The sequence below is a fragment of the Sarcophilus harrisii genome, chromosome 4, assembly GCF_902635505.1.
Source record: "Sarcophilus harrisii chromosome 4, mSarHar1.11, whole genome shotgun sequence".
NCBI lineage: Eukaryota > Metazoa > Chordata > Mammalia > Dasyuromorphia > Dasyuridae > Sarcophilus > Sarcophilus harrisii.
In genome coordinates this window covers 29,748,320-29,762,725 of record NC_045429.1, presented here as the reverse complement: position 1 = coordinate 29,762,725, position 14,406 = coordinate 29,748,320, and the positions used below count along the sequence as shown (strand labels likewise).

At 52.7% G+C, this 14,406-nt stretch overlaps 2 protein-coding genes across 4 annotated transcripts; one reads left to right on the top strand and one right to left on the bottom strand.

The window, feature by feature from the left end:
• The first annotated feature begins 7,509 nt into the window (after positions 1-7,509).
• On the top strand, positions 7,510-12,714 carry PLK3 (polo like kinase 3). 2 transcript variants are annotated; one of them, XM_031969237.1, is made up of 15 exons: positions 7,510-7,859; positions 7,980-8,087; positions 8,179-8,295; positions 8,784-8,913; positions 9,129-9,216; positions 9,549-9,644; positions 9,798-9,996; positions 10,093-10,216; positions 10,350-10,456; positions 10,730-10,817; positions 10,938-11,021; positions 11,151-11,313; positions 11,485-11,614; positions 11,832-11,942; positions 12,012-12,714. In XM_031969237.1, the coding sequence occupies exons 1-15, from the start codon at positions 7,647-7,649 to the stop codon at positions 12,201-12,203; spliced, it is 1,950 nt and encodes a 649-aa protein (XP_031825097.1). In that variant the 5' UTR covers positions 7,510-7,646; the 3' UTR covers positions 12,204-12,714. The 2 variants fall into 2 exon arrangements, with proteins under 2 accessions (XP_031825097.1, XP_031825095.1); XM_031969235.1 differs by having other exon boundaries at positions 7,512-7,859; positions 10,727-10,817.
• On the bottom strand, positions 12,547-13,811 carry TCTEX1D4 (Tctex1 domain containing 4). Of its 2 annotated transcripts, none has more exons than XM_031969239.1 (2): positions 13,724-13,811; positions 12,547-13,195 (listed from the first exon to the last, which is right to left on the bottom strand). In XM_031969239.1, exon 2 carries the CDS (start codon positions 13,177-13,179, stop codon positions 12,547-12,549), a length of 633 nt encoding a protein of 210 aa, XP_031825099.1. In that variant the 5' UTR covers positions 13,180-13,195; positions 13,724-13,811. The 2 variants fall into 2 exon arrangements, with proteins under 2 accessions (XP_031825099.1, XP_031825098.1); XM_031969238.1 differs by having other exon boundaries at positions 12,547-13,191; positions 13,724-13,796.
• Between the last annotated feature and the right edge of the window lie 595 nt (positions 13,812-14,406).

Here is a 14,406-nt window from a genome sequence, read left to right as displayed (position 1 = left end):
TCACCCTTGCAAAACCTTGTGCTCCAATTTTTCTCTCTCCCACATACTGCCTCTCCCCTAGACAGCAAGCAATCCAATATAGGTTACATGTACAATTCTTCTATACATATTTCCACAATTATCTGGATGCACAAGAAAAATCAGATCAGAAGGGGGAAAAAATGAGAAAGAAAACAAAATGTAAGTGAACAACAAAAAAAAGAGTGAAAATTCTATGTTGTGATCCACACTCAGTTCCCACAGTCCTCTCTCTGGGGGGTAGATGACTCACTTTATCACAAGATCATTGGAACTGGTCTGAATCATCTCATTATTGGAAAGAGCCAACTCCATCAGAACTGATTGTATAATCTTGTTCTTGCCATGTACAATGATCTCCTGGTCCCACTCATTTCACTCAGCATCAGTTCCTATAATTCTCTCCAGGCCTTTCTGAAATCATCCTGCTGATCATTTCTTATAGAACAATAATATCCCATGACATTCATATACCATAACTTGTTCAGCCATTCTCCAATTGATGGGCAGCCACTCAGTTTCCAGTTCCTGGCCACTACCAAAAGGGCTGCCACAAATATTTTTTCACATGTGTGTCCTTTTCCCTTTTTTATGATCTCTCTGGGATTCAGGCCCAGTAAAAACACTGCTGGATCAAAGGGTCTGCACAGTTTGATAGCTCTCTGGGAATAGTTCCAAATTGCTCTTCAGAATGTTTGCATCAGTTCACAATTCCAATAACAATGTATTAGTGTCCCAGTATGCCCACATCCCTTCCAACATTTATCTAGTAAATAAGAAGAATCTTAATGGCTATTCTGACTTATCTCACAGGTAAAACATTATAAGTTATTGTGTTTTTTATTAGTTAAAGTTAAACAGTATAGCAATTTATTTTGATATTTATTCAAGCTTAGGAGATTACAGATTTTGATACATGTAGAGAAAAAGACCCAGGAAACAGATCTAGGAAAAAGAGAATGCTCATTTGAAACTATGCTTAGAGGGTCATAAAAAAAGGGAAAAAGACCTACCTGTGCAAAAATGTTTGAGGCAGCCTTTTTTGTAATGATAAGGAACTGGAAAGTGAGTGAATGACCATCAGCTGGGAAATGTTTTAACAGTGAAGTGATTTATGGCAACTCCAATAAACTTGTAATGGAAGGAGCCACTCAAACACAGAGAGAGAACTAGGGAGACTGAAGATGCATCAAAACATAGCATTTTCTTTTCTTTTGGGGGGAGGGATGGTGGTGGTGTTTGTTTGCCCATTTTTTTCTTTTTTGGTCTTTCTTGTCTTTTTTCCCCCTTTTGATATGATTTTTTCCTCACAAAGCATGAAGAATCTGGAAGTATGTTTAGAAGAGTTGCAAGTTTAACCTATAATGGATTGCTTCCTGTCTTCCAGAGGAGAGTGGAAGGGAGGGGGGGAAGAGTGAAAAATTTGTTTGCAAAGGTGAATTTTGAAAACTATCTTTGCATACATTTGGAAAAATAGAAAGGTATTATTAAAAAACAAGAGGCTTCTCTGATAATTGTGGCACTATGTATAGAAGAACTGCACATGTTTAAGAGGTTGGATTACTTGTGTGTGGAAGAGATAAGATGAAGAATTTACAGGAATGTATGAATTCTTTTTTTCTGTATTTTATTTTATTTCATTATTTCTGTGTTTCCCCTATGACCTGTAAAATATGTGCAGGCCCATGTTTACTTGAGCCTTGGCCAGCTAGAAACATATTTGCTTAACCTGAGCTGGTGACATTTATCAGTATTTGACATTTATCGATATTTAGTCTATTAGCTGAACCACTATCTGCTTGATTAAGCCTGAAGGCCTGATTTTCTGTTTCCTAGAAATCAGGTGATTTCAGGAAAACAGAAATCTTCCATTCCAATCTCCCCAGATAGCAACAACCAATTAGATGCCTCCATCCCTTTCTCAATGTTCTCTTACTTGTGATGTAATCTCTCACATAAAAGCTATGTATCTTTACTACTTTTTTAGCCCTCCTACCGCAAGCTTTCTCTTTCTTATCTTGTGATGTGAAAGCTCATCCTCCAGAGGGTTAATAAACAACCTTTCTGCTTTCTATTTCTAGTGATCTCTGAGTAGTCATTTTAGGTAAGGGGCTTCTACATCCCTCACACTTGCCTTCTAGAAGAAAAGGTGGGAAAAAGGGAGGGGAGAAAAAAATTTGGAACACAAGATTTTGCAAGAGTAAATGTTGAAAATGATCTATGCATATGTTTAGAAAATAAAAAGCTTTAAAAATTTTAAATTTTAAACACTAAGACCAACACCACTACCAACAAAAAGAGGATGCTCTAGTTATTGATATGATTTATTATTGATACTACCTAATAATCAATAAACAAGGCATAGTGTAATGCTGAAGAAACTGAGCAAGACAGAGATTAGAGACCAATTCAATAATTTATTAAATGGAGAGAAATATTGGGACCAATGGATCCATGTTGATCCCAGGGCTAGACGAGACTATCATCTCAAAGAGTCTAACCTTGAGTCTCTGGACAGGGAGCCTTTTATGGAATAACAACAATGGAGGGACCTAGGTGGGGATAACCTCATAGAAGGTGGTTACTGATATTCTAATGACATTAAGGAATGTCTATAAAGCCTTTATCTCAACCATTAAGAGGGGACGGTCATAATCTAAGGCAGAATATGAAATAGGACAAATGGAGGAACTGGTCACCCCATTAAAAGGGAACGTTGGCATAACATTCCCCTCTTTCATTCCCCCCTTTTTCTCTTGGAACTATTCAAATCTTTGAATTACCTTCCTCTAGAAGGCCTTTGCACTATAATTTGAACAATCCTATGTGAAGTAAATAAAAATCAAAATAAAGCTAGACCAATGCAAGGACTTATGGCAAGGTCAAGTTTCTCCCTGATAACCCCAGAATTAATCAGCAATACACAAAGTTCCTTATTTCAATTATTTCTGACAATCACTTGTCAGATCCTCTGCAGTTGGGGAGCATATGGACAGCTGTGGTCATTTGTGCATGACTCGGCTTCTGCTTACGGAGAGCAGCAGGCTCAAGGCAGTTAGTTGTGCTGCCCATTCAGAGGGGCAGCCGGCTCCAGGAGAGAAGGGCGAGGCTTGGAGCGGCTCCACTTGTCCCGCCCAGAGGAACAAACAGGACTCCCACTAGAATACAGATTATGTACAGTTAGACCAAGGCAGGCAAACCCAAACTTTCAGAGGCCTCGATATCAACAAGGTCCTTTTAAGTACGCTGAACTACTAATTAAGGATCTGGGGTAACAGGAGTGGAGAAACAGCTCAGAGAGATGGCCAGTTCCAAGACAGGTATCCAATTTCTGGTCGTTTCTAAAAAATAATCCCCAAAACTGAGTCTGCCAGGGCAATTCCAACAGAATAAGGGATTTCCAAGTTAAAGCACAACCAGCAAATCGTAGTCTAGTAAATTTAAGCAAGGAGTAAAGGACTTCCAATTAAATCTGAACTAGCAAGATACCAGTTTTCCCAATTGCCTATTTCTTCTCCTCCCTTTTTTTTTCTTTTGGAAAGGAATTATCAAATGACCATCCCACATATAAATCATACACGTATGCATATACGTAACAGAATAAAAGTCCCTCAAACATAACAGCAATAGTTACACAAGTTTAACAATTTCCATCCCAAGTCTTAAACACAGCACAGTAATACAGTGAAAATTTTGACAAGTCAACCACTTTCCCACTCTCCCCCATCAGTCCAAATTACATCAGGAAAAGTGGGCAATGGCTGTCAATTGCTTCTTCATGCTGAACAGGGATGATGCTCAGTCTGCGAGGGGGATGGGTCTGTAGTGTGGTGAGCTGACAAAGGTTTGATCTGGGTCCCAGAAGCAAGTCAATATATCTGCAATTTGACCAAATCTAGAAATAAAAACAAATCTAACAAAGAAAAGTTAGAACAGTCTGAGATAGAAAGACCGGGCCACAAGGACTGCTACAAGATGTGGCCTCTCATTAGTTAAAAACCTTAAAAAAAACTTGAATATCCAGACACAATATCTGGTAACCAATAGATGACCAGACTAAATACTTATTTGCTCAAGTAGTTAGGGTATAATGATTACCGATGACCAGATTGGAAGGGTGGGGAGCAAAGTCAAACTAAATTTCATTCCAGGCTAACTAAATGGCTCCTATAGCTGAAGTAGTAGCAGTGGGGAGGGGGGCGAGTTTAAATCTTTACAAAAGATCCCTACCCCACCCAACATTTAAAGTAGCAGAAATCAGTGGGTGGATGGGGGAATCCCATAAAACTTACATGTCCAGCAGAGCTGGATTTAAAGCATTTCTATCTCACTTCAAATAATAAAACAACATAGTTTCTTTCTCTCCTTCTGGCCCCATGTGGCCATTATTCCCAATGGACTTCTCCTAAGCCCAGCTTGGCCAGGGATGAAGCTTTCAGAAAAGTCCTTGTTACATACTTTAGGTAAAATCAGAGGCACATGATCTCTTTCAGGCAAGTTAAGAGAACTTCTTTAACAAGCTATTGTTCCTTTAAGATCTTATACTTAAGGATAACAAATTCATTTCCCAAATTTAGAATCATCTTTAAATTCCTAATCAAATGTTTCCACCAGCTGGAGTTCAGTATTGAAACAACCAATTCCCAAATTTGATCATTGTTCTTAAATTTAACAGAGCTCTTAAGTTACCAAAACAGACAAACAAATTACAATTTCACAAAAATCACATAGAACACAGAGCACAACTAGACTGTCCAGTAACATACAAGACATAGAGAACGCTGATCACACTTAGACTGCACAATTACAACATTCAATAGGCCACTAACATTAAAGCCAAACCAAATGGCGTTTTTAAAACCCCCAGTCTTTGTAGATAGCCCCCTGAGCATGCAAAAGCAGGAGGGGCCGGCATTACTCTAACTAACACAGGATGACCCAAACAGGGAAACTGAGTCCCATTTTCAAATGTATATACTTCCCACTCGATGGAAGAAGTAGGAGGACCTCTCTTAGAAATGCATCGAGATGCAAAGGATGGGCCTTTTGTCTCTGGAAAGAGTTGGACAGAAAGAGTTTCCTCAAGCAAAGCATCTGCTCCAGGAAAAGAGTTTTGAGGTGGCAGAGTGTCTAGATTGCAGACAAGTAAAAACTTAGTTTTCCCAACCTTTGCAGCCTCCCTTGTATCTCATTTAGAGATAGAGCCACAGCAATTCCTAAAGAATTGTGCCAGAGCTCCCAAGAGCTCCAAACAACCACTGCAGTCTTGATGCCTGCAGTGTCCACCACAAGATAAGGAAAGAAAAAGTCTTTTACCTTGTCCAAAATTCCATATTTCACACTCCAGTAGCGACCCCCGTGTCCAATAGGCCACTCGTCAACCAAGCAAATGGCACCCCCAAAAGGGGCACCCCAAGTGACAACCGCATCTGGTTATTCACTAATCAACCAAACCAATAGATACCCCAAGGGCACCCCAAAAGTGACAACCGTACAACCGTGCAGTCCGGTTATTCACTAATCAACCAAACCAAACAAACAAAACAAGTCTTAAGACATAATAACCACATGGTACCCCAAAAGGTACCCAGACAAACTTACTCTCCTGTGGCCGAAATGGGGTTATCTACCATCAGGCTATTGTGGCTGGAAACTGCTCTCTTTCCCGGAGGCTCTGGAAAGAAATCCAGGAGGGCCCAACCTCTCCAGGCCAAGAGTTCAGATTCACAGCCACAGTGCCCAAGGTAGAGACCTGAGAGTCTCATCTCTAATCCTGCTCATTTTCTAATCATCTCGCTGGGGCCTCCAAATGTAATGTCAAAAGAAACTGAGCAAGACAGAGATTAGAGACCAATTCAATAGTTTATTAAATGGAGAGAAGTACTGGGACCAATGGATCCATGTTGATCCCAGGGCTAGGGATGAGATTATCATCTCAAAGAATCTAGCCCCAGTATCTGGACAGGGAGCCTTTTATGGAATAACAACAATGGAGGGACCTAGGTGGAGATAGCCTCATAGATGGAGGTTACTGATATTCTAATGACATTAAGGAATGTCTATAACACCTTTATCTCAACCATTAAGAGGGGACGGTCATAACCTTAAGGCAGAATACGAAATAGGACAAATGGAGGGACTGGTCACCCCATTAAAAGGGAACTTTGGCATAACAATAGTATAGAGACAGTTGATTGATTAGCTGTAGTTCCACTAATTAAAAAGGAAATATCCAAACATCTCAGAATCTTGGGATGGGAATGAACATGAAAATGAAGAAGAGGTTGAGAATCAGTCACTCCATAGAGGCAACACTGACTACAGGCTACGCTAGAAACGTGTTATGTTTACAAAAACAAACCAAGACGTGGGGCAGGACAGAGCCCCGGCCCTGAAGTCAGAGGACCTGAGTTCAAATCTGGCCTCAGACACTTAACCCTTCCCGGCTGTGTGACCCTGGACAAGTCACTTAACCCCAATTGCTTCAGAAAACAGAAACAAACCAAGAAACATTCGAGTGAATGTTCCGAGTTGGACATCGTGAAGCTGCCCTTTCTTGCAGAGTTTACTTTGTATTCCGCAAAGCTGCAGTTCCAGTGAATGAACAATGTTTCAAGATGAACACTTGACAAACAGCATAGATATGGATACATAAGATGTGATATTTACATGCGTGCGTGACTTTATATAGGATGCACACAACACTGCATGCAAGCTCTTTCCAGAGCAATCCCCTCTTGCCGTGAGCGAGGGCTGTTTGGGACGCGACCGCCTGCGCAGATGCTGCCGGAGCCGGGGCCGATCCGCACCCCTCCCCCCGCTCGGACCTGGAGCCGGCCTGGGTTGCCACGGAAACCACGTATCATTTACTTTCCTAGCTATCGCCCGCCCCTCCGCGCTTTGGCCACCAGATGGCGCTAGCAGCTCCAGCCGCCAGCCCAGATCGGCCTCAGAAGGGTCCGCGCGCCTGTGCGACGGCTCCAGAGGCGACAGTGTCTCCTTTTGTCGCTAGAGGGCACTCCGACCACACGAGTGGATCCCAGCTCTTGTGGCACGTGGGCTCGGGTCTCGAGGAAGCCGGGCGAGACCCTGTGAGAAGACGCCTCCCTTGGAGATACAGGGACCCGCGCCTCCAGCACCGTTCCCACTCCAACCGCACTGCGAGTGCCGAAGAACGCCAGTCTCCAGGGTTGCTCTGGGGCTGCGGGACCTAGACCCCAAGTGCTTGGGGCGGAGCAAAGTCGGGCTACGGCGATGGATTGGCCCGGGATGTACCGGCCGAGTTGACCCCGCCCCCTTCCGGATTGTGGGCGGAGCTCCCTGGTGACATTTACCCGGAGTCATTTCCTCTCGTGGGCGGGGCTGTTGGGGTGACGTAAGGGGGCGTGGATTTCGCGGATGCTATTTCCCCACCTCGGGGGTGGGGCTCTCGGTTACGTTTTCCCGGTGGGCGGGGCCCGCTGACGCTCGTTGACTCCCGGGAGGCGGGGGCCGGGCTTCATTGATAAAAACGCCCGGGCTTCCCCGGCTCGAGCTGAAAGCTGAGTGTAGCCGGCCGCGCGGTGGGAGAGTTGGCAGGAGGCCGGAGTCGCGTGCGCGGATCTCGTGGCCGGGCTCAGGCCGCGGCCATGGAGCCGGCCGCTTTCTTCCGCCCGCAGCCCCTGGCGAGCCCCGAGCCCCGCTCCCGGGCCCCCGGCAAAGACAGCGAAGCCGGGGCCGGGGCCGGGGCCCGGGAGTCGGAGCGCGGCAGCCCCGGAGCCGATCCGCTGCCGGACCCCGCTCGCCTCATCAGGGACCCGCTGAGTGGCCGCACCTACTACCGGGGCCGCCTCCTGGGCAAGGTAGAGGAGGGGCTGGGGCCGGGGCGAGGGGCCGCGGAGTGAGCCGCGGGAGCGTGGGCAGGGGCTCCGGCCGGCGGGGAGGCGGGGCCGCCTGCTGAGGCTTCCCCCTTTCCGCTCCAGGGGGGCTTCGCCCGATGCTACGAGGCCACGGACACCAGCAGTGGCCACACCTACGCTGTCAAGGTCATTCCCCAGAGCCGGGTGGCCAAACCACACCAGCGGGAGAAGGTAGGTCAGGGAGGAATGCGGTTCCTGGAGGAGATTGGGGGGGGGGGAGGAGGAGGAGCCCGGGGTCAGAGTGTCCGCCTCTGCCCGCCAGATCCTGCAGGAGATCGCCCTGCACCGCAGCCTCCACCACCGGCACATCGTTCGCTTTTCGCACCACTTTGAGGATGAAGGCAGCATCTACATATTTCTGGAGTACTGCAGCCGAAAGGTGGGAGGCCAGCGCACAGCCGGCTTGGGTTCACGGGGCAAAGAAGGGGGTCATTAAGGATGCTCTTTCCCCAACCACTCCGGAGGGGCTAGCGAGAGTGGGGATGTGGGGCAGCGTTAGCCAGAGGGTCTCTCAGGCTCCAGAGGGCTCCAGTGCTGCCTTTGAAGCTCAGGGTCATGGCCAAGGGCAGGCCTTTCTGGGCCCGCTTTCTCCTACCTGAGTGGGGTGGCTACAGCTTTTCCATCATCCTAAGAAGCCTGTGAGGACTCTCCTCTGGAGGGGGTGGGGGAGCAGGGGCCCTGGCTGGACCAATGGGCCGCCTCTCTAGCCTGCTGCCCTCCTGAAAAACTCCCATCCCCAACTTCCCTCCCAGAGAGAGAAGGGAGGCAGCTGGGAAGGCCCCTGGAGCTCAGCTCCTTTGTTTCACAGAAAAGGAAACTGAATGGCCGGGGCCTTCTGAGGTCCCTGACAGTTTTCTCGCCCACTAGTCACTGGCACACATCTGGAAGGCGAGACACATACTTCTGGAGCCCGAGGTCCGCTACTACCTTCGACAGGTTATTGCCGGTTTGCGCTACCTGCACCAACGAGGAGTTTTACACCGAGACCTCAAACTGGGTGAGTCCCAGGAGAAGGGACCCCGGCTCAGCTGGGGCTGGGGAAGGCCCAGAGAAAGTTTGGGGGCACTTCCAGGGGGCAGCTGTGTTTTACCTCCCCTCCCTGGGTACTTGAGCCAGATTGAGGGGTAGGAGGGATTTGGGGACCTGGGGGAAAGCAGACAGGAAGAGCTGCCTGTGAACCCCTAAACACCCCTGCTGACTCTTGGCTTTCAGGAAATTTTTTCATCACAGACAACATGGAACTGAAGCTTGGGGACTTTGGGCTGGCTGCTCGGCTGGAACCCCAGGATCAAAGAAAGAAGTAGGTGGCCGGGGTTCTTGGCCAGAGGCGCCTGGGGGACCAGCTGGGAGTGAGGCCTTCTGTGTCTGATGGCTGTCTATTGTGCTTGGGACAAGGGGGTGTTATCTGGAACCTGGAGACAGGCTGGGCCTTTGTTCCCAGCTAGAAATGGCTAGGGCGGGGGAGGCTGAGGGAGGCAGGCAGTTGTATCCTTTCACAGAGCAAGGCCTGCTGGGCTTGGGGGGAAGGGCCATCTGGAAGGAAAAAGCTGGCTGACGATCCTGACTTAGGAGACCAAAAGCCCCAGGTGGCTAGCTGTTTCTGAGCTCCTCCCCTTCCCTCTGTGCCTTCAGGACCATCTGTGGGACCCCCAATTATCTGGCCCCTGAGGTGCTGCTACGCCAGGGTCACGGCCCTGAGTCCGACGTGTGGTCACTGGGCTGTGTGATGTAAGTGTGTCCCCCAGGGGGCTCTGGGCTGGGGAAAGAGGGCGGGCAGAGGGCCTAGGAATCTTTGGGAAACCGGGACTTCCAGGGTTTGGACTAAGGCTTGGGGTGAGAACCCACTGAGCTCATGGCCCCTGGCCACCACCCCCCTGCCAGGTATACACTGCTGTGTGGGAGCCCCCCCTTTGAGACGACTGACCTGAAGGAGACATACCGTTGCATCAAGCAGGTTCGCTACACGTTGCCCACCTACCTCTCTGTGTGTGCCCGACACCTCCTTGCCGCCATCCTTCGCCCTGTGCCCCAAGACCGGCCCTCACTGGAGGAGATCCTTCAGCATGACTTCTTCACCAAGGTCTGTGCCCGGCCCTGCCTTTCTCTGGAGCACTTTGATCAGAGGATATTGCCGGGGCCCCATCTGATGCTCCACTTTCTGTTCCTCTTTACTCAGGGCTATACTCCAGCTCAACTTCCCCCAAGTAGCTGCACCACAGTCCCTGACCTGACCCCCCCCAGCCCTGCCCAAAGCTTCTTCACTAAAGTGACCAAGAGCCTCTTTGGCCGCAAGAAGAAGAGTAAGCTGGCTCTAATGGGCAGTGGGAAGCTGAAAAGCTATGGAGGATTAAGGGAGGAGAGAGGAGAGGGGGGGACCAGTGGGGAGCCCTGGGCAGGACAGAGCAGTAATGCTCCGGTGCCTCTCGTGCCCAGGTAAGCTGGCTGTCCAGGAACAGGACAACCTCTCCCGCCTGGTCAGCGACCTCGTGTTGATGTCCATCTGCCCTCAGAACAGCTCCAAGGAGCCAAGGCAGGCCCAGGTGAGGAGGGGAACTGGAGCTGTGGGGACAGGCTTGGCCCTCCTGACCTTGGCGACCCAGCCTGACTCACTCCCCTGCTGCTGGGCGAAGCACTCTAGGATGAAAGGGGCCTGGCAGCGTCCAGCTTCCTCCCAGCCTAATTGCCTCTGCCTCATTAGGCCCTGGCTTTGGGCGTGACCCCAGAGGTCAATAGGAGGGAGTGGCTGGAGAGGGCTACCTCTCCTATTCACCTGCCCTAACCCCCATATTGTTCTCCCCTTTTTCCCCCAGAAGGAGGCTGATGTCCCCCCCAGTCTAGCAGAAACCGCCCCTGAGGAAGGTTCCCCCAGATCCTTGGCAGCCATGGGCAGCAGCTGTGAGGGTGAGTTGAGGGAACAGGGGACGTTCCCAGGAGTGCCCTGCTTTGGGACAGCCTAGGAAAGTGTTCTGAGCCCCTCCTAAGAAGCCCTCATTCCCCTCCCCCCCCCCAATATGTTGCCAGGGTCTGAGGAGTGTCTGACAGCAGCTGCTGTCATGGAATCTACCCTCTGTGCCCTTCGGAACTGCCTGGCCTTCATGCCCCCAGGTACCTGGAGAGGGTGGGCCAGATTCAGTGCTGGAGGGGTCTGTGCAGGGGAGGAGAAGGGTGGGGATCTTTGCAAGCCTGTGGGTCAGGGCATTCTCACCCCGTGCTGTCCGTCCTGCCTCTCACCAGCTGAACAAAACCCAGCACCCCTGGCCTCATCGGAACATCTGCTATGGGTCAGCAAATGGGTAGACTACTCCAACAAGTACGGCTTTGGCTACCAGCTGTCCAGCCGGCAGGTGGCCGTCCTCTTCAATGATGGCACCCACATGGCCCTGTCGTCCAACAGGAAGTGAGTAGCCCTTTTGGTAGAAGATCCCCGGGTTAGACCCCATTCCGGTTACTTCCCAGTCAGGGGCTCTGGGGAAGGCCCTCGGTTTCCCCACGTGAAAAGTTCTGCCTCTCAGATTCTCTCAGCTGACAGCACTGGCCTGTTCCCTTCTGACCCCTCCTGTCCCCCCAGAAACGTGCATTATAATCCAACCAGCACCAAGCACTTCTGCTTCCCCATGGAGGCTGTTCCTCAGCAGCTGCAGCGCCAGCTGGGGGTCCTTCGCTATTTTGCCTCCTACATGGACCAGAACCTTATGAAGGTAGGTCAGGGTACAGGGGGTACGTGGAAGAAACCCTTCCTGGGAAGCCCAAGACCAGGGTGACTTTGGGCAAGTCGGGCCTGGGGATTCATTTGTGAAAGGAAAGGTTGAGCTAACTGCGCACCCAGGGTCAATGGCCCTGTGAGCCAGCTGCTCAGCCCCCAGCAGCCACCCCAGAAGAGGCCGGACCTAACCAGGCACCTCTTGCCCACCCTAGGGTGGAGACCTGCCCAGCATGGATGAGACTGAGAGCCCGGCACCCCTGCTCCTGCAGTGGTTCAAGACGGACCAGGCCCTGCTGCTCTTGTTCAGCGACGGCACGGTGCAGGTGAGTGTGGGCAGGGGCGAGGGGGCCGCCCTGCCGGGAGCAGAGATCCTGAGCCCCTTTGCCCCACAGGTGAATTTCTACGTGGACCACACCAAGCTGATCCTCAGCGGCTGGGAGCCCCTGCTCATCACCTTCGTGGCCCGGGACCGCCGGGCCCTCACCTACCAAGCCCCTCATCTGCAGCGGCTGGGCTGCAGCCCCGAGCTGCGCGTCCGGCTCCGATTCGTCCTGGGGCTGCTGCGGCAGCACAGCGGGACCTAGGGGGCCCCACCGGCCCCCTGCCGAGAACACTCCTGGGGGGTCCCTGAGCTCCCGCTGGGTCCCGGGCCGGGTCCTGCAGGACCTGCCCCAGCTGGGTGGGGAGGGCTCCCTCCAGGCTGGGGGAGGGGCTGCTCCCCCTCAGGGCCCAGCCCCGGGGCTTTGGGGGTGGGTCTCCCCTCCAAGAGGGACCTGGAAGAGCCCGCGGGCCTTGTCCCGAGGGGGTGCTGCTGCCCCTGGAGGGCCGTCCCCCCTTCCCTCCACCCGCGAATTATTTATGACAATAATAATTATTTTTATTTATTGTAAGCTCTATTTATTTGACAAAATAAGCGGCCCACGCCGGTCACTCGGAGTAGAGCCCGTGCACCACGGCCACGGCGAAGAGCGAGGCCGCGCACGCGCACGCGGACGCGTGGCCGTCGCTGGCGGGGTCCCAGAGCGCGCGGCTGGCCACCAGCACGCCCTGGCCCGCGCGCTGCCCGACCACCACCGAGCACACCAGCTTGTAGCGCGGCGGCAGCAGCTCGCGCACGCGCTTGCGCACCAGCTCGCAGAGGCCGCGTGCCAGCGCCCCGGCTCCGCCCGCCGGGTAGCGCGCGCCAGTCAGGGCGCCGGTCAGCGCCGCCTCCAAGGCGCGCCGCACGAGCTCCGCCTCCCAGCGCGCCCCGGGGGCGGGGCCGGGCCCCAGCCACGCCCCCGGGCCCGGCGCCGGGGCCCGCCTGGGACGGGCGCCCGCGAGCGAGGAGCGCCGCGGTCCGGGCCCCAGGGCGGCAGCCAGCGAGGGGCGGCGGGACGGGGCCGGGACAGGCCCGAGCAGGGAGCCCCGGCGGGAGCCCGGCCCCGCGGCCCCGCGAGGCGGATCCTCCGCGTTCCGCAGGCGCACCGGCCCCCGTTCGTCTCCGCTACTGCGCAGGCGCGCGGGCTCCTCCTCCTCCTCCTCGGTCCGGGCCGTCTCGGCGAGTCTTTTCCCGGCCATGGCGAGCTGGGCCTGTCTGCGGGACCGGGAGTCACGAGCGGCCCCTGATCCCAGGCTCTGGGGCCGGATGGGGGAGGGGCCCCATTTCCTCCCCTCCCCCCCTTGTAAATCACGCCGGAGCCCTTTGTAGGCAGGTCCTGCCTGTGAACCAACCCCTCCCCCCCCCCCCCCCCGTGCCTCAGTTTCTCTGTCTGAAAAGGGGCGGTAATAATACCAGGCTTGCTGTGAGAGGTTGAGCACGTCAGGCTCTACAAACCTTAGAAACGCTTTTCGTTTTCTCCCTTACAAAGAGCAATTGCACCTGGGACCGGAGGCTCGGAGCAGGGATGCAGCGCCCTCTCTGCAGATGGGCCCCTGACGCTGGCATTCTGTGCTCCGACTTCTCTCCGGGGCCTGGTTCTGTCACATGGATCTGGGCCCCTGAACGCGCCCCTTGTCTCCCCCTTTACCCCCAGTTCTTTCCCTGAACTTCCCCTCTCCCAACTACCCTCCTTTTGTAAACCCCCCCCCCTCCCCTGAAGCTCCCCAGGGCCCCTGGAGTCACCTGCTTCTGTGTCATGCCCAGGTGGGTCACCGCTAGCAGGTCAGCGAGCCGGTGGCCGGGCCCAGCCTAGGTGTTTTGGGTACGTTGCTAGGTGACGTTGCATCAGCAGACCTGTGGGCCCTTCCCGCCTCCTCCCTCTGCCACTTCCTCTGCTGTCCCAGATTTGCTGAGCTGGGGGAGGGGCTGGGTCGGGCCTCAGAAGGCTGCCCCTAACCATGCCCGGAGCCCCCACAGCGTGCTTCTGCCCCTTGCACCCGGAGAGGCTTAATCTGCTGCCCTGCCGCCTTGCCCCCCAGGCTTCCTGTCTAGTGCATTAGCCAGCTTAAAGTCTTCTCCCAGGGAGCAGAGGCAAAGCCTCAGCCTCTGGGCCTCCTGTGTTCTCAGGACCCTGTATGCCTGTGGGCCCTTACGGGGATTTGGGCAAGCTGAAGAGGCAGAATAGACTCTGAAGAGGTACCCAGCTTTCTCATTCAGGAACCTGAGGCTCAGAAAGGAAAATCCAGAGGCAATCCCAGGGGTGCTCCGATTTTAGGACCAGGGACAGTAGGAATGGCCATCCCAGCCTCCCTGGCATGTCCTTAAGTCACCTAATCTTCAGGCTGGGGGTGACGGGGTTTTGGATCCTGCTCTCCCAACCGCAAAAATCCAGCCTTGAAACTTTATATTTTTGAAAATAAATTCAA

Bases quoted from the DNA above. Each gene is read 5' to 3' on its own strand.
- PLK3 (XM_031969235.1), top strand. From the start codon at position 7,647: ATGGAGCCGGCCGCTTTCTTCCGCCCGCAGCCCCTGGCGAGCCCCGAG. The intron at 9,217-9,548 runs GTAGGTGGCCGG...CTGTGCCTTCAG, and splicing joins CCCCAGGATCAAAGAAAGAA to GACCATCTGTGGGACCCCCA. The intron at 11,943-12,011 runs GTGAGTGTGGGC...TTTGCCCCACAG, and splicing joins TCAGCGACGGCACGGTGCAG to GTGAATTTCTACGTGGACCA.